At 38.2% G+C, this 18,907-nt stretch overlaps 1 protein-coding gene across 4 annotated transcripts in view; it reads left to right on the forward strand.

Moving 5' to 3' along the window:
• Positions 1-18,907, forward strand: part of TMEM67 (transmembrane protein 67) — a 98,127-nt gene that overhangs the window by 37,048 nt on the left and 42,172 nt on the right. For all 4 annotated transcript variants that reach the window (XR_001905720.3, XR_001905719.2, XR_001905721.2 and 1 more), the window contains exons 15-21: positions 3,245-3,301; positions 4,797-4,895; positions 6,977-7,075; positions 7,443-7,529; positions 8,643-8,742; positions 8,837-8,976; positions 11,093-11,233. Coding sequence is in view for 1 of the 4 variants with exons in the window: in XM_003902970.5 (XP_003903019.3) it covers positions 3,245-3,301; positions 4,797-4,895; positions 6,977-7,075; positions 7,443-7,529; positions 8,643-8,742; positions 8,837-8,976; positions 11,093-11,233 (723 nt within the window). In the remaining 3 variants the exon portion in view is untranslated. The remainder of the gene's footprint in view (positions 1-3,244; positions 3,302-4,796; positions 4,896-6,976; positions 7,076-7,442; positions 7,530-8,642; positions 8,743-8,836; positions 8,977-11,092; positions 11,234-18,907) is intronic.

Here is an 18,907-nt window from a genome sequence, read left to right on the forward strand (position 1 = left end):
TTAAGTTCTAAATAAACCTTTCTCTACATATAGTCAAGTCTTAATTATTTTTTACTAATAATGGTGAGAGGTGAGTTCGTATGGATCCTGAGTATAAAAAAGTAAGAATGGATTATGTTTTTCAGTAGAAGTCTCACCAGCAGCCTAGTATCCTTGTTCGGGATACTGGGATATGCTGAGATGTGCAATGTCTGCTCCTGTTCTTTTTGGCCACCTTGCTTTTGTTAAGATTTTGTGGGCCGGGTGCGGTGGCTCACGCCTATAATCCCAGCACTTTGGGAGGCCAAGGCGGGCGGATCACCTGAGGTCGGGAGTTTGAGACAGCCTGACCAACATGGTGAAACCCTGTCTCTACTGAAAATACAAAAATTAGCCGGGTGTGGTGGCACGCATCTGTAATCCCAGCTACTCTGGAGGCTGAGGCAGGAGAATCGCTTGAGCCCAGGAGGCGAAGTTGCAGTGAGCCGAGACCGAGATCACTTCACTGCACTCCAGCCTGGGCAAAAGAGTGAGACTCCATCTCAAAAAAAAAAAAAAAATCTTATGTCTTTGCCCAATTAAGCCAGGAACTCAGACTTTACAGTGGGCATATGTGTGCTCACCAATCTGTGACCTACTTAATAGAGACATACTTCAACAGGCAGAAGGAGATGATAATTATCAGCGTTATAACTAGTACAGCTAACATGAACTAGAGGATGTAGTTTGGACCTGCAGCCAAGTAGGTTTCCCACTACTTCGTCAACTAAATTAAACTTAACTACAGGACAGAAGGCCTCTTCTGCCTGGGTGGGCCTGTATATGGAAGCGAGACCTGTTAGGCTGCACTGCAGAGAATGAGCTTAGAGAAGGTTGAGCTACACATGCTCAGTTCCTCTTCTCAACTTCTCCAGTCAGATAAAGCATCTTGCTTTGAGGAGGGATAAATGAGAGAGGGATAGAGGTAAAAAAACAGAGGTAATTCTTCTATATTTTTCCTCCTAGAGATTAAGTGGCTATTCCCTTCTTTCTGTAAAAACATGAGAAGTGGAGCATAGCATTTCTTACCTCCAAACTCTGTAAGAGCTTTGAATTTCTACTATTTTACTTCTGTATTTTAATATTCTAGTTCCTTCAGCCGGTGCTTTTGGCCTCTCTGTTGTGCTTGTACTTGTACTTGACTGCTATTGGATTCAAACTTTAATTAAGTAAAAATACATATGTAGTGTAACTTTTAAAGATTTTCCATCCTCATTTGTATTACCTAATCCAGTGCTAAAATTAGTTTCCATTGACCGAGCTTGCATACACTGTAATGAGAGGAGAAGAAAATCCAAAACATACTTGGTAACAACAAAAGACTGCCTGGTTTAAAACTTCCTGGAGTGGTGTTATGAGTAATCAAGAATATATTTATTTTCAGCTTGACCAACATAGTGAAACCCTGTCTCTACTAAAAATACAAAATTAGCCAGGCATGGTGGTGCATGCCTGTAATCCCAGCTGCTTGGGAGGCTGAGGCAGGAGAATCACTTGAACCCGGGAGGGGGAGGTTGCAGTGAGCCGAGAGCGTGCCATTGCATTCCAGCCTGGGCAACAAGAGCAAAACTCTGTCTCAAAAAAAATAAAATAAAATAATTGTGTGTGTGTGTGTGTATGTATATATATATATTTATTTTAATGTAAAACACTTCTGAGTCTTTTCTTTAAATATTATTCTTGTCCAAAATAATTCTAAACTAAGCCTTGATAAATTGAAAAATAACAAATAGAAAAAAGTTAAGTCTGCTGGTTGTGGTGGCTCACGCCTGTAGTCCCAACACTATGGGAGGCCGAGGTGGGCAGATCAGTTGAGGTCAGGAGTTAGAGACCAGCCTGGCCAACATGGTGAAACCCTGTTTCTGCTAAAAATATAACAAAAAAAAAATTATCTGGGCATGGTGGTGGTTACCTGTAATCCCAGCTACTTGGGAGGCTGAGGCAGGAGAATTCTTGTTGCTTGAATCTGGGATGTAGAGATTGTAGTAAACCAAGATTGCACCACTGCACTCCAGAGTGAGACTGTCTCAAAAAAGAAAAAAAAAAAAAGTTAAGTCATGAAACTACATTGATGAAGTCTACCTCAAATTATTCTAATTATAAAATATACAATTCTTTCATCATTTCTTAATTTCTCATGGCAGCTGTTGCAAAATTTTACATCAGTTGTAAACATCCAGCTATGTCTCTGCTCTTTATCTAGTCTTGAGCAGATCAGGACCATCTATCATGAATTCCTTAAGATTTCCTCTTTAATATTTCAGAATCTCTGTTTCATTGTCCTTCCCATTTCTTGTTCCTGTTTCCAAGAAAGAAGGTCCCCTCCTCTCTTCCTAAACTAATCTTCTATCTAAACTCATTTATAGTACATTTTCCAATATCCTGTTCCATCCCTAATGTCTTATTCAGACAGCCTCTCTGCGAGTCCCTTTCCTTTGTTTATAAAAACTCTCAGATTGCCTTATCTTAAAAACAAACTAAAACAACCAACCAACCAACCAAACATTTTACTCAGTTCTGCCAGCTGCCCAGCTTGCTAATGTATCTCTTCATTTCCCAACCATTTACTCTTTCATCATTTGCAGTCTGGCTCTTGCCATTTACTTCTTTGAAAACCTCTTTCATGAAAGTCAGCGATGGTTTCCACGTATAGTGGCTTTCTTTACCTTGACATTTATACAACATTTGAAACTGTACTCAATGTCCTCCTCCTTCTTGAAACTCCCTATTCTGTGACCATGGTAAGACTTAAGTATCTTCCTCTCCTACCCCTCACAGTCCTCTTCTCTGACCTTTTACTAGGTTCTTCTTTCTCTTGTCTCTTAACGTAGTGGTATCTTTAAGATTTTGTTCAGATCTTTGATTAATCTACGGTTTAGCAACTGGTGGTTTACCCAGTTGCTAAATTCCTAATGTACAAGTTTAGTCAAATTCCTCAGTTACAGAAGTCTATCAGAAAATGAAATATGATTAGTCTGTGCATGAATTTAACTTATCTCCTAACAAGCCCCGTTTTTAATGTGTGTGAAAGAGATATTTAAAGTAGCACAAATAATTCTCAAAAGCATATCTATTTACATGTAAGTAAAGGTCAACTCTAATAATTTTGATAGTTAGAAACTATAGTGTTTATGGTAAAACCCAGCTACAAATGTGTTTTTATAAGAAAAGTAAGTTTGTATTACATAATTTCAGTATAGCTAATTTGTTTTGTTTTAAATACCAGGTTTCTTTCTCAGTCACATACGAAATGGATCATGGAGAAGCACATGTCCAGACAGATGTAAGTTTATTTTAACCTATTAAAATATATACAGTGTATTTTATAATTAGATAATTTCAGATGTGCAAGAAAGTTGCTAAAACAAATTTGCCAGATACTCTTTTCCCCAGCCTCCCCTAATGTTAGCCTATATAACCTTAGCACAATGATCATAATCTGGAAATTAATATTGATGTAGTCCTATTAACTCATCTACATGCTATTTGACTTTCACTATTGAATTTTTTTCTGTTTTAGGACCCAATCTAGCGTCACATATTGCTTTTAGCTGTCATAGCTCCTTAGTGTTTTAAAATGTGTGACAGATTCTTAGTCTTTCTTGACCGTAATACTTTTGAAGAGTACTGGTCCATTATTTTGGCCCTCAATTTGGGTTTGTCTGGTATTTTCCCATGATCAAATTGAGTTCATATAGTTTTGGCAAAGATGCCATCAAAGTGATGCTATAATAATAAATAAAAATAAGTATCTCATGGGGAAGATTCTTTGAAATTATGCAAACATCCTGCTGCTTATTCTTCTTATTCTCCCCTTCTCGTTTTTTGTTTTTTTTTTTTTTTTGGAAATGGAGTTTTGCTCTTGTTGCACAGACTGGAGTGCAATGGCGTGATCTCAGTGATTCTCTTGTCTCAGCCTTCTGAGTATCTGGGATTACAGGCATGTGTCACCACGCCCAGCTAATTTTTGTATTTTTAGTAGAGATGGGGTTTCTCCATGTTGGTGATTCTGGTCTCAAATTCCCAACCTCAGGTGAGCCACCGCACCCAGCCGGCCCTCTTAATTTTATTTTATTTTATTTTAGATGGAGTCTCACTCTATTGCCCAGGCTGGAGTGCAGTGGTGTGATCTCGGCCCACTGCAACCTTCACCTTGTTGGTTTAAGCAATTCCCCTGCCTCAGCCTCCCTAGTAGCTGGGATTACAGGTGCATGCCACCACACCAGGCTAATTTTTTTGTATTTTTAGTAGTGACGGGGTTTCACCATGTTGGCCAGACTGGTCTTGAACTCCTGACTTTAGGCAATCCACCCACCTCAGCCTCCCAAAATGCTGGGATTACAGGCGTGAGCCACCACGCCCGGCCCTCTAATTTTATTGAATAGCATCCATTGATGATTCTTACCTGCAGAAAGTTTCACTGTGATATTTGCCTGATGGTGATTTTCTGTTTCCCTAATTACTTTTTTATTTATTTGGAACTTTACTATAAGGAGAAACTCTCCCTTTGCTCACATTATTTATTCAATTATTTATTTTTAAATCAGTGTGAACTCGTATTTATTTTATTCTAGTAATTATAATATGTTATTATTTGTTTTCTTGTTCAAATTGTCCCACATTTGGCCATTACAAGTTCCTCCAACTTGACTCCTGTGTCCTTTCAACATGTCCCACCCCACCATTTTTTTGAGCACTTCCTTACTTTCTGTTCACAGTGTTTTTGAACACCAATGAGAGAAAGTACATAAATTCTCAATTGTTCTTTTGTTTTTTAGATTGCTTTGGGTGTATTGGGTGGGCTAGCTGTTTTAGCATCTCTTTTGAAGACAGCAGGATGGAAGAGGCGCATTGGGAGTCCCATGATTGACTTACAGGTATAATCTCAGCGGTTTTTAAGTAATATTTTAATCTTTTGACTCTTCTGGATCCTTTTCATAAGACACAACTAGAGGATAAGTAAAGAAGTTGCATTGAATTTTTCTGGGGTATGTAATTAGGATAAGTATTGCTGGGTCATATAGTGTATGCGTACCTCATTTTCTTCCCACCATATTGTATGCCAGTCTATAGTCCTACCAGCAATGCTCTTCTTATTTCTGCACAAACTTGGCAACACTTGATATTTTTCCAGCCTTTCCAATTTTTGCCAATTTCATGGCATATAGTAGTATGTCACTGTTGATTTCATTTTCATTTCTCTGTACTCTTCATATACATTTTAATCATTCAGGTTTTTCCTTCTGTTAACTGCCTGTTTATATCCCTTGCCTACTTCTCTATTATGTTTCCAGTTTTTCTTGTTTATGTGAAGGATTTTTTTAATTTTCTAAATAGTAACCCCTTTTTGGTTTCTGATGTTGAAATATATGAACAAATAAATATGTGACCTATCTGTCATTTTTATCCATGTGGTCCTTTGTTTAACAGAAACTTTCAGGTTTGTTTTTGTTTTTGTTTTTGTTTGTTTTTTTGAGACAGAGTCTCACTCTGTCACCCAGGCTGGAGTGCAGAGGCACGATCTTGGTTCACTGCAACCTCCACCTCCCGGGTTCAAGTGATTCTCCTGCCTCAGTCTGCTGAGTAGCTGGGATTACAGGCATGCACTACCTTGCCTGGCTAATTTTTGTATTTTTAATAGAGACGGGGTTTCACCATGTTGGTCAGACTGGTCTTGAACTCCTGGCCTCATGATCCACCCACCTCAGCCTCCCAAAGTGCTGGGATTACAGGCATGAGCCACCACGCCTGGCCAGAAACTTTTAGTTTTGATATCATCATATCTGAATATTTTTTCAGTGCTTTTAGGATCTTGTTTAGGAAAACCTTCCCTATATCAAGATCACAAAGATAGTCCACATTTTATTCTATTAACTTTATACTTTCACTTCATATTTAACCTTTTATTTTTATCAAACATTTAAAAAATATTTACCATGTACCAGGCACTTTTTAAAGCTTTATGTATGTAATTTTCTTAATCCTCACAGTAGCTCTTTGAAGTTATATTATTATTATTATTCGCATTTTACACATGATGAAATTGAGGCAAAGGTTAAATTTTCTACTCGCTTGATTTTTACAGCAACTCAGTAATAGATATTTCCATTTTGCTGATGAAGAACATGAGAAAGGTTACAGCGTAACTTTAACCAAAGTATCTTTCTGATTCCAAAGCCAGTGAGCTAAGGAATCAGCAGGGGGACTTGATTTACTACTTGGGATAGTCCAGAAAGGCTTCCCAGAGAAGTGAACTTTAAGTGGGATTATCTCTTCATTCTACAGTAGTCACTGAGGCTCTACTGTCTAAGTGTCTGGCACTCTGCCAGGAACTAGAGGATGTGATAGTGAGCAAAGACAGACATAGTCTGTGCTCTCAGAAATCATGAGAGCTTACCAGAGAGAGGAAGAGAAGAATATTTGGTAAAACAATGCCCATTTTATTCCACAAAGTATTCGAGATGAAAGTATGAAGTGGTTAGTCATTGACTAACTACATGACTAGAACTGGCAGATGAGGCTAAAAAGTTAATTTTGGCCCATATTGTGAAAGACCTTGTGGATCAGGAATTTATATTGCAGTGAGGAGTTGTTCATTTTTAACAAGGGAAGTGACACAATCCAATTCACATTTTAGAAAACTAACTCTGGTGTTAGTGTGGAGGAGAGATTAAAGGGGACTAAGAGAAAATTAGGAAGCAGTTCAATTTTCTTAGATAGTGAAAGATGAGAAGAGTTGAAGAAAGAGGCTACCAGGAATGGCCAGAAAGGTAAGGAACCAAAAGGTAGCAAGGAAGAGGAAGCAGGTGGTCTTTATAGCAAGATCATATGTGGATATGTGAAACGAGGTTTCAGGCTTAAGAAACGTAGTGGATGATGTATAAAAGTGGTAATATTACTAAAAGTGGTTTATACATTGAGTCTTAAACAGCTGTTAATTTGTTTTTTTTAATTGCAGACAGTTATGAAATTCTTGGTGTACTATGCTGGTGATCTGGCCAATGTTTTCTTTATCATCACAGTGGGAACAGGTCTTTACTGGCTTATTTTCTTCAAAGTGAGTGAGTTTCTGAATTTACCCCAACTGCCAATATCGGAATAATTGAAAAATTTTCTTTATAAAGGAACTATTTTTGTTTGGGAGAATTTTTGATCAACAGTATTAAGAAAAGTGCCCAACTCTCCATTCCTTGAGTGTGCTGAGCTTATCAATCACATTGCTATCTTCCTCTTTTATGCTTTCTTTGGTTTTTAAATTGTGCTTAAGAAAAACCTTGTTCAATTGGAAGACTTACGTGGGAGGATCCTGTGAGTCCAGAATCGAGTCCTGCCCGGGCAGCATACTGAGACCCTCCTTTCCCAAAAAAAAAAAAAAAAAAAAACACTTTGTGTGATTATATTTAATCAAGTAATTTTTATTATAGGCACAGAAGTCTGTCTCTGTTTTGCTACCAATGCCAGTTCAGGAAGAACGTTTTGTCACTTATGTTGGATGTGCCTTTGCTCTGAAGGTAAGTTTTAAAGGACAGGTTACCAAATTTAAAAGGCCTGCTAATGAACTAATAAGTCTTTAAAATTAAAATGCTTTCAAAAATCTTTGGTGTGAAATTCACTTTGGTTTTGAAAGAAAGCATTAATTATTTTATGCAGTAAATTTACTTTTATTTGTAGTAGATGCTCAGTCTGAAAATCTGCCTTAAATATTTTTTTCAAAGAAGCCATAAATTTGTATGGCTTATTTGATAAAATGATATTTCAGTATATAACTTTCCTTAAAGTCTGATGATACATTCACAATGGGACAAAATGTCTTCAGGCATGAATTTTGTCTCCATTAATCAAGGATAAAGTGTTGAGATCTTAAAGCTGTTTTGTCTGTCTCCAGATTCCTTTGCTCATTTCTTCCTATGACCCCCATCCTCAGCTCAGTGTTCTCTATCAATGTAGGTGAAGCTCTTTATATGCCTCTTGATAGTCCTTATCCCATTGTACTGTGAATATTAAGTGTCTCCTTTTTCCACTGGCTGGGAGCTTCTCGAAGTGAAGTATCCCATACTTAGATTTTTATCCTTTATTTGATCAATAATGCAGCAACTAGAAAGAATGCCTCAGTTTAAACATATTGCTTCTATAAATGAGAAAGATGTGTTTCAACAACGCATTCTGTAAAAATCAGAAATCTTAATAGCAGAAATAGAAAAAACAGACAGAGCATTCAAAAACTTTAATTAGGAAAAACAAGCTATAGTTGAAAATATCTTTACTTATAAAGAAGTCAACTGATCTACAAAACGAGGTGTGCTTCTAGAATCTTTGGGAGTCAATTATATAAGTCCCTATGTGAGGAGGAAAAATGTCTCCTCTTTTCGTATTCCTATTTTAAAGAAATAAATAAAAAGGGAAGGTAAAGTAAAATGTATATGAAAATTCTGTGAATTTGGTGATTCCAGGTTATCTGATGAGCTTCTAATGATCCCCTAGTGGTATTATAACTTCATGTGAATTCACTTATAAACGTATATGTTCTTGTGATAACAGTATGTTTCTTAAAGAGTCAATATTGGTTTTATAAGCAGGCTTAATGCTGGTACTCTTTCAGGTGTTTTATTATATGTCATTCTCAGGCACTACAATTTTTGCATAAGCTCATATCGCAGATTACAATAGATGTATTCTTTATTGATTGGGAGCGACCTAAAGGAAAGGTTCTTAAAGCTGTTGAAGGTAAGTGAAATATACATTTGTACCAAAATTCTTTTGCTATCCTTGCAGAGCAGAGGAGGTAGAATTCTTTTACTCATTTTATTTTTCTGACCAGGTGAGGGTGGTGTACGAAGTGCCACTGTTCCTGTAAGCATATGGAGAACATATTTTGTAGCAAATGAATGGAATGAAATTCAGACTGTGAGAAAAATTAATTCACTATTTCAAGTACTTACTGTCCTCTTCTTTTTGGAGGTATAAACTGTTTTAATGTGATTATATGCAACTTACATGTACCTTATAAATATTAAACTAATATAATTCCAACTAAGTTTTCATGACAGTGGAAGATTTCTCTAAAGGTTGAAATATTGTTGTGAAGCCATTAAAAAGGAGTGACTTTATGTTATATACTTTACCACAATTTTTTTTTTAAGTTTGCCATCTTAAGCATTTTTGAGTGTAGAGTTTAATAGTGTTAAGTCAGCCAGGCGCAGTGGCTAACGCCTCACTTTGGGAGGCCAAGGCAGGCGGATCACCTGAGGTCGGGAGTTTGAGACCACCCTGGCCAACGTGGAGAAACCCTGTCTCTACCAAAAAATACAAAATTAGCTGGGCATGGTGGCACATGCCTATAATCCCAACTGCTCGGGAGGCTGAGGCAGGAGAAGCGCTTGAACCCAGGAGGTGGAGGTTGCAGTGAGCCAAGATCGCGCCATTGCATTCCAGCCTGGGCAAAAAGAGCGAAACTCCATCTCAAAAAAAAAAAGATAGTGTTAAGTACATTCGCATTGTCATGCAAAATCATCGTCACCATTCATCTCTAGAACTCTTCATCTTGCAAAACTGAAACTCCATACCCCTTAAACAACCCTGTACCCATTCCCTGCTACACCTAACCCCTGGCAACCACCATTCTATAATACTTCCTGTCTCTGTGTGTTTGACTGCTCTAGGTGTAAGGAGTGGCTTTAAAACCAATAGTTTGTATCAGAAGCCCTCGGGGATCTTTTGTAAAATACCTATGCTCGGGCTCACCCTTAGAGACTATGTTTGATTTAGTAGCTTTGAGGTAACCCCAGGTATCTATATTTTGAAAAAGCTCCCTACTCCCTGATCCGTATTCTCCCCTGCATTAGAATCACTATTATAAGTTTGATATTTTTCAACTAATTTTTATTGAAAACTTACTATAGACTATGTTCTGTGCTAAGAGCTGGGGCTAAAATGAACAAGATGCAACATATTTATTATACATTTGCAGTTATTTCATGGATTTAGTTGAAATTATTAAAGTATTCAGTACTAAGTATAAGACTGAACATGGAAACCGTTTATATGGGAATAGGTTTTCTAAGGAATTATCTGCTTAATTAAGATTGAATATAAATCATTAACTCTTAGGTCTGTCTGTATTCTCTCTTTTTTCTTCTTTCTTTCCATTCTCTTTCCCCTTTCCCTTCCTTTATTTTTGTAAAACTGGTAGAAGACTGTTTGTATCCTTAGAGCTTTTAAATAATATGAGCAATACTTCCAAAATTCACTTGAAGTAGTATTTTGGTTTTTCTTAAATGAACAGATAAAATTTATATATGTTTATAGTTTACAATACAGTGTTTTGATATATGTATTCATTGTGGAATGGCTAAATCAAGCTAGTTTATCTGTTACCTCACATACTTCTTTTCTTTTTGAAGGGGTGTGTGTGTGTGTGTGTGTGTGTGTGTGTGTGTGTGTTTAGGAGTTTCCTCAGCTTTAAAAGATATTACATGAAAAAGTTTTATAGTCAAGTAAGTTTGGAAAATATTGGATTCAGTATAATCATGTAGTACCTTTTACTGTAAAACTTCTCAGAGCCTTTATTCTACAAGGGTGGGAAGCATGGAGGTGAGTGTAATGGATGGACCAAATGTATTTAAACATAGATTATTTTTTCAAAGAACTTATGCCCTTTAGAAGACATTTTGTAATATACTGTTTTAAAGTATAAAAATGTTTAGTACAGTGCCTGGCACATGTCAAATACTCATGAAATACTAGTTGTTGGTTTCACTCATTGGTAGTTTACTAATGAAAGTTTTATCCTTTGAATTAAATTTGTATTCCTGTCAGTGTGTATGACAATAAGGTTATATTTGACCCTTAGTCATATTGAGAAGAATGCCAAATGAACTAACTAAATATTGTGTAATAAATACTTTGTAGTTAAGATACTGGATAATAATTATTTTTATCTAGATTTTCTACTGTTTATACAAACTTGGATATTTTAGTTTTTCAAGGTGAGTAGGGAGAGGTTTTCTATTTTCAGTCTAGAGTAGTTTTCTTTATCCATGTCTGTTTAAATTATTACTTTTCCTTTTTACTCCAGATTGTGGGATTCAAGAACTTGGCATTAATGGACTCATCTTCTAGTCTTTCTAGAAGTCCATCTAGCTATGTAGCTCCTTATAGCCGCATTTTGAGATATGCAGTGTCTGCTGCTCTTTGGCTAGCCATTGGAATTATACAGGTAAGGAATTATACAGGTAATATTACTTCTAAGTAACATTACTTATTTATAACTCTGCTTACTTACTGATTATCATCAAACATTGACCACATCCTTCTTTCTGTAGCAGAAAGAAGGTGACAAGAGCAATAAGCTAATAGTCAGTTCTTTTTTTTTTTTTTTTTTGAAACAGTCTTCGCTCTGTTGCCCAGGCTGGAGTGCAGTGGCATGATCTTGGTTCCCTGCAGCCCCTGCCTCCCAGGTTCAAGCAATTCTCCCACCGCAACCTCCTGAGTAGCTGGGACTGTAGGCGCCCACCACTACATCCAGCTAATTTTTTTGTATTTTTAGTAGAGATGGGGTTTCACCATGTTGGCCAGGCTGGTCTTGAACTCCTGACTTCAGGTGACCCTCCTCCCCTCCCAAAGTGCTGGGATTACAGGTGTGAGCCATCGCACCCAGCCAGTAGTCAATTCTTACATTGTGTTAGTCACTGTACTAATTAACTACTGTTGATCCATCACTTCTTGGCCTTTAGGCTAAGATCAAGTGTAATTACTGTTGATCCTTGAACAACATGGGGTTAAACTATTTGAACTCATTGAGAGTAGAAAATACAGTGTTCACAGAATGCAAATTCTGCATCTGTAGAGGGCCAACTTTCTGTATAGATGGGTTCCAGCAGGACTGAATGTGGGACTTGAATATGGGTGGATTTTGGTATACTTGGGGGTTCTGGACTCAATCCCAACATACTAAAGGACAATTGTAATTGCTTTATACCTAATAATGCCTCAATCTTTATAATAGCCCTCAGAGATAAGCTCTGTTATTATCCTCATTTTATAAATGAGGAAACTGAGACACAGGAAGGCTAAAAAAATTGCCTGAAGTCATGTGACTAGTAACTGACAGAACTGGAATTTGAACTCAGACAGCCTGATTTCAGAGTTCACATTCTTGTCGATAGTGGGGCTCTGAAGGACCTTTGAGAGTCTGCAGCTTTATAGTCATAGGACAGACTCCTTGTTTAGTTTATATGTAAATACAGGGACAGATAAACTACCCTAAATATGTTGTTTTCTTTTGAAACATAACTTATTGTTTACATTTATTTATATATCATGAAACCTTACTCAAATTGCTCATACCCCTTGTGGAGTTTTTCTTGAAATATTTATTAAAATGACCAAAAGTAAAAATAAGTATTTTTAGCCTCAGGTCCCATGGATCTAGTAGAGGCTATAAAGAAAAAAAAAAAAAAAAAAAGGAAAGAAAAAAAAGAAAAAGAAAGAAGCAGCAGCAAGCATCTAACTTTCAGGTACTCATAAACAGAAAGAGTCCTTCTGTTTAAAATTTCCTTAACTTTTATAATCAGCACATGAAGATAGGACCTCTAGAGAGACCAATTTTAACTTCCTATAGCTGGCTAAAAGCTATCTACCTAGAACAGCCTATACTTTGCTGATCTTTTGAGATTTTTGGTTTGTTTGGTTTATTTTTTTAAAATTTATTTATTATTATTATACTTTAAGTTGTAGGGGCATATGTGCATAACGTGCAGGTTTGTTACATATGTATATTTCTTGTGCCTTGTTGGTGTGTTGCACCCATCAACTCGGCCATTTACACTTGTATAACTCCCAATGCAATCCCTCCCCCTCCCCCTCCCCTCCCCATGATAGGCCCCGTGATGTTCCCTTCCTGAGTCCAGGATTCATTGTTCAGTTCCCACCTAAGTGAGGAGAACAGTGCATGTTTGGTTTTCTGTTCTGTGATAGTTTGCTAAGAATGATGAGCCTAGCTGCATCCATGTCCCTACAAAGGACACAAACTCATCCTTTATGGCTGCATAGTATTCCATGGTGTATATGTGCTACATTTTCTTAATCCAGTCTGTCACTGATGCATTTGGGTTGATTCCAAGTCTTTGCTATTAGAATAAGTGCTGCAATAAACATACGTGGTGCATGTGTCTTTATAGCAGCATAATTTATAATCCTTTTGGGTATATACCCAGTAATGGGATGGCTGGGTCATATGGTGTCTAGTTCTAGATCCTTGAGGAATGGCCATACTGTTTTCCCATAATGGTTGAACTAGTTTACAACCTGCCCAACAGTGTGCAAAGTGTTCCTATTTCTCCACATCCCTTCCAGCACCTGTTGTTTCCTGACTTTTTAATGATCGCCATTCTTTTTAATTTTATTATTATTATACTACTGTAAGTTGTAGGCACATGCATAACGTGCAGGTTTGTTACATATATGTATACTTGTGCCTTGTTGGTGTGCTGCACCCATCAACCTGCCATTTACATCAGGTATATCCTCCCAATGCAACTCTCCCTCCCTCCCCATGATAGGGCCCGTGTGTGATGTTCCCTCCCGAGTCCAAGTGATCTCATTGTTCAGTTCCCACCCCATGAGTGGGAGAACATGCGGCTGGTTTTCTGTTCTTGTGGACTAGTTTGCTAAGAATGATGGATTCCAGCTGCATCCATGTCCCTACAAAGGACACAAACTCATCCTTTTGATGGCTGTATTAGTGACTCATGGTGTATATATGTGCTACATTTTCTTAATCCAATCTGTCACTGATGGACATTTGCTGATTCCAAGTCTTTGCTATTGTGAATAGTGCTGCAATAAACAAAGCGCGGTGCATGTGTCTTTACAGCATAATTTATAATCCTTTGGGTATACCTGTAATGGGATGGCTGGGTCATATGGCATCTAGTTCTTAGATCCTGAGGAATCGCCATACTGTTTTCCTTATAATGGCTGAACTAGTTTACAATCCCACCAACAGTGTAAAAGTGTTCCTATTTTCTCCACATCCTTCCAGCACCTGTTGTTTCCTGACTTTAATAATCGGTTCTAACTGGTGTGAGATGGTATCTAATTGTATTTTGATTTGCATTTGATGGCCAGTGATGATGAGCATTTTTCATGTGTTTGTTGGCTGTATGAATGTCTTTGAGAAATGTCTATTCATATCCTTTGCCCACTTTTGATGGGTTGTTTGTTTTTTCTTGTAAATTTGTTTGAGTTCTTGTAGTGTTCTGGATATTAGCCCTTTGTCAGATGAGAGTATTTTGCAAAAAATTTCTCCTATCTTGTAGGTTGCCTGTTCACTCTGATGGTAGTTTCTTTGCTGTGCAGAAGCTCTTTAGTTTAATGAGATCCCACTTGTCAATTTTGCTAAGGCTTTGTTTTCTTTGTGTTTTAGACATGAAGTCTTTGCCCATGCCTGTCCTGAATGGTACTACCTAGGTTTTCCTCTAGGATTTTTATGGGTATTAGGTCTAACATTTAAGTCTCTAATCCATCTTTGAATTAATTTTCGTATAAGGAGTATGAGTGATCCATATTTCAGCTTTCACTTTATGGCTAATAATTTTCCCAGCACCATTTATTAAATAGGGAATCCTTTCCCCCATTTTCTTTGTTTCTCTCAGGTTTGTCAAAGATCAGATGGCTGTAGATGTGGTATTATTTCTGAGGACTCTGTTCTGTTCCATTGGTCTATATCTCTGTTTTGGTACCAGTACCATGCTGTTTTGGTTACTGTAGCCTTGTAGTATAGTTTGAAGTCAGGCAGGCATGATGCCTGTGCTTGCTCTTTGACTGATTGTCTTTGGAGATGCGGCTCTTTTTTGGTTCCATATAAACTTAGCAGTTTTTTCCAATTTGTGAAGAAACTCATTGGTAGCTTGATGGGGATGGCATTGAATCTATAGATTACCTTTTGGCAGTATGGCCATTTTCTTATATTGATTCTTCCATCCATGAGCATGGTTGTTCTTCCATTTGTTTGTGTCCTCTTTATTTCACTGGAGCAGTGGTTTGTAGTTCTCCTTGAAGAGGTCCTACATCCCTTGTGTAAGTTGGGATTCCTAGGTATTTGATTCTTGAAGCAATTGTGAATGGAAGCCACCATGATTTGGCTCTCTGTTTGTCTGTTACTGGTGTATAAGAATGCTTGTGATTTTTGCACATTAATTTTGTATCCTGAGACTTGCCAGTTGCTTATCAGCTAAGGAGATTTTGGGCTGAGACAATGGGGGTTTAAATATAACTGTCATCTGCAAACAGGACAATTTGACTTCTTCTTTTCCTAACTGAATACCCTGATTTCTCTTTGCCTAATTGCTCCTAGCTAGAACTTCCAACACTATGTTGAATAATAGGAGTGGTGAGAGAGGCATCCCTGTCTTGTGCCAGTGTTCAAAGGAATTTTTCAGCTTTTGCCCATTCAGTATGATATTATTGTGGTTTGTCATAAATAGCTCTTATGATTTTGGAGGCACGTTCCATCAATACCGAATTTATTGAGCTGCTTTAGCATGAAGGGCTGTTGAATTTGTCAAAAGCCTTTTCTAGCATCTATTGAGATAACCATGTGGTTCTTGTCTTGGTTCTGTTTATATGCTGGATTATGTTTATTGATTTGCTAATGTTGAACCAGCCTTGCATCCCATAGGGATGAAGCTTCTCCACTTGATCATGGTGATAAGCTTTTTGATGTGTTGCTGAACTGGTTTGCCAGTATTTTATTGAGGATTTTGCATCAATGTTCATCAGGGATATTGTCTAAATTCTTTTTTTGTTGTGTCTCCGCTTAGTTTCCCCAGTTCAGGAATGGCTATGGTCTCATATAAATGTGAGGATCCCTGCCTGAGTCGCCCAGGAATGAATGGTACCAACTCCTCCTTGTACCTCTTGCAGAACTAGCCAGAATCCATCCAACCTGACCTTTTTGGTTGGTGGCTATTAATTGTTGCCCCAATTTCAGAGCCTGCTATTGGTCTATTCAGGATTCCACCTCTTCCTGGCTTAGTCTTGAAGAGTGTAAGTCCAGAAATTATCCATTTCTAGATTTTAAATTTATTATGAGGTGTTTATAGTATTCTCTGATGGTAGTTTGTATTTCTGTGGGGTCGTGGTGGATATCCCCTTTTATCATTTTTAATTAAGGCCGACGGATTCTTCTTCTTCTCTTTTCTTCTTTATTAGTCTTGCTAGTGGTCTTCAATTTTGTTGATCTTTTCAAAAACCAACCTGATTCATTGATTTTGGAGGGTTTTTTGTGTCTCTATCTCCCTTCAGTTCTGCTCTGATCTTTAGTTATTTCTAGCCTTCTGCTGAAGGCTTTCTCGAATGTGTTTGCTCTTGCTTCTAATTCTTTTTTAATTACATGTTAGAGTGTCAATTTTAGATCTTTCCTGCTTTCTCTCTTGTGGGCATTTAAAGCTATAAATTCTCTACACACTGCTTTAAATGTGTCCCAGAGATTCTGGTATGTTGTATCTTTTGTTCTCATTGGTTTCAAAGAACATCTTTATTTCGCCTTCATTTTCAAGAAAATTCAGTAGTCATTCAGAGCAGGTTGTTCAGTTTCCATGTAGTTGGAGTTGCTCGATGAAAGTTTCTAGTCCTGGCTCCTAGTTTGATTGCACTGTGGTCTGAGAGACAGTTTGTAATAATTCTGTTCTTGTACATTTCATGAGGGAGTGCCTGCCCACCAATACGTGGGTCAATTCTTGGAATAAGTAATGATGTGGTGCTGAGAAGAATGTATATTCTGTTGATTTGGGGTGAGAGTCTCATAGATCTATTAGGTCTGCTTGCTGCAGAGATGAGTTCACCCTGATATCCTTGTTAACTTTCTCTGTCTCGATCTGTCTAATGCTGACAGTGGAGGTTTAAAGTCTCCTAATATTATTGTATGGGAGTCTGTCTTTGTAAGTCTCTAAGGACTTGCTTTATGAATCTGGGTGCTCCTGTATTGGTGCATATATATTTAGGATAGTTAATTCTTCCTGTTGAATTGATCCCTTTACCATTATGTAATGGCCTTCTTTGTTCCCTTTTGATTTTGATGGTTTAAAGCCTGTTTTTATCAGAGACTAGTATTGCAACCCCCGCTTTTTTTTTGTTCTCCATTTGCTTGGTAAATCTTCCTCCATCCCTTTATTTTGTTTCCATGTATGTCTCTGCATGTGAGATGGGTCTCCTGGAATACAGCAGACTGATGTGGCCCTGGACTCTCATCCAGTTTGCCAGTCTGTGTCTCTTTAATTGGAGCATTTAGTCCATTTACATTTAAGGTTAAGATTGTTATGTGTGAACTTGATCCCAAGCATGATATTAACTGGTTATTTTGCTCATTGCTGATATAGTTTCTTCCCTACCTCGATGCATATCTTTACATTTGGCATGTTTTTGAGATGGCTGGCACCGCTGTTCCTTTCTCCATGTTGAGGCTTCCCTTCAGGGTCTCTTGTAAGCAGGCCTAGTGGTGACAAAACCCCAAGCATTTGCTGGTCTGTAAAGGATTTTATTTCTCCTTCACTTATGAAACTTAGTTTGGCTGGATATGAATTCTGCTTAAAATTCTTTTCTTTAAGAACGTTGAATATTGGCCCCCACTCTCTTCTTCTGGCTTGAGAGTTTCTTTCACGAGAGATTCGTTGTGAGTCTGATACCCCCCAAAAACCCCTAACTCCCCTGTGTCTTGAGTTGCTCTTCTCAGGAGTATCTTTGTGCCTTCATTTCCCTCCTGGATTTGAATGTTGCCCGCCCTACCAGGGTTGGGAAGTTCTCCGGGATGATATCCCGAAGAGTGTTTTCCAACTTCTGGTTCCATTTTCCCCCTCACTTTCAGGCACCCTAATCAGACGGATTTGTCTTTTATTAATCCCATACTTCTTGCAGGTTTCTTTGTTCATTTTTGTTTCTTCGCTTCATTTCATTCATTTGATCCTCAATCGCTGGATACCTTTCTTCCAGTTGATCGAGGTCGGTTACTGGAAGTTTGTGCGCATTTGTCACGCATTGTGGTCATGCTTTTTCATCTTCTTTTCATTTCGTTTATGACCTTCTCTGCATTAATTAACACAGCCACAATTCTTCCACTTTTTTCAAGATTTTAGTTTTGCGCTTGCACGAATTCTCCTTTTTTAGCTCTGAGAAATTTGATGGACTGCTTCCTTTCTTTCTTCATCTCGGCTAAAGTCATTCCTCCGTCCAGCTTTATCCTGTTGGCTTATGAGCTAAGCCTTGTCGGGAGATAGCGCCTTGTTTTGAATTTCCAGCTTTTCTGCCCTGCTTTTACCCATCTTGTGGTTTTATCTTGCCCTGGTCTTTGATGATGGTGATGTACTGATGGGTTTTGGGTGTAGGTGTCCTTCCTGTTTGATAGTTTCTCCTTCTAACAGTCAGACCCCAGCTGTAGGTCTGCTGGAGATTGCTTGAGGTCCACCCAGACCCCTGTTTGCCTGGGTATCAGCAGCAGAGACTGCAGAAGATAGAATATTGTTTCTAAACAGCAAGTGTACCTGTCTGATTCTTGCTTGGAAGCTTCCTCTCAGGGGTGTACTCCACCCTGTGGAGGCGGGTGTCAGACTCCCTAGTGGGGATGTCTCCCACAGGGCTACCAGGGCTTGTGTGACCCGTTGAGCAGGGAGTCTGTCCCTTCCTCAGATCTCAACCTCCTCGTGCTGGGAGAGATCCACTGCTCTCTTCAAAGCCAAAGTCGCTTAGTCTGCAGAGGTATCTGCTGCTTTGTTATTGTTTACTGTGCCTGCCCCTCAGAGGTGGGAGTCTGGCAGACAGGCAGTGGAGCGCCGCTGTGAGCTCCACCCAGGTCGAGCTTCCCAGCAGCTTTGTTGACTTCTAAGCCTGAGCAATG

The sequence above is a fragment of the Papio anubis genome, chromosome 8 (genome assembly GCF_008728515.1).
Source record: "Papio anubis isolate 15944 chromosome 8, Panubis1.0, whole genome shotgun sequence".
In the NCBI taxonomy this organism is placed as follows: Eukaryota; Metazoa; Chordata; class Mammalia; order Primates; family Cercopithecidae; genus Papio; species Papio anubis.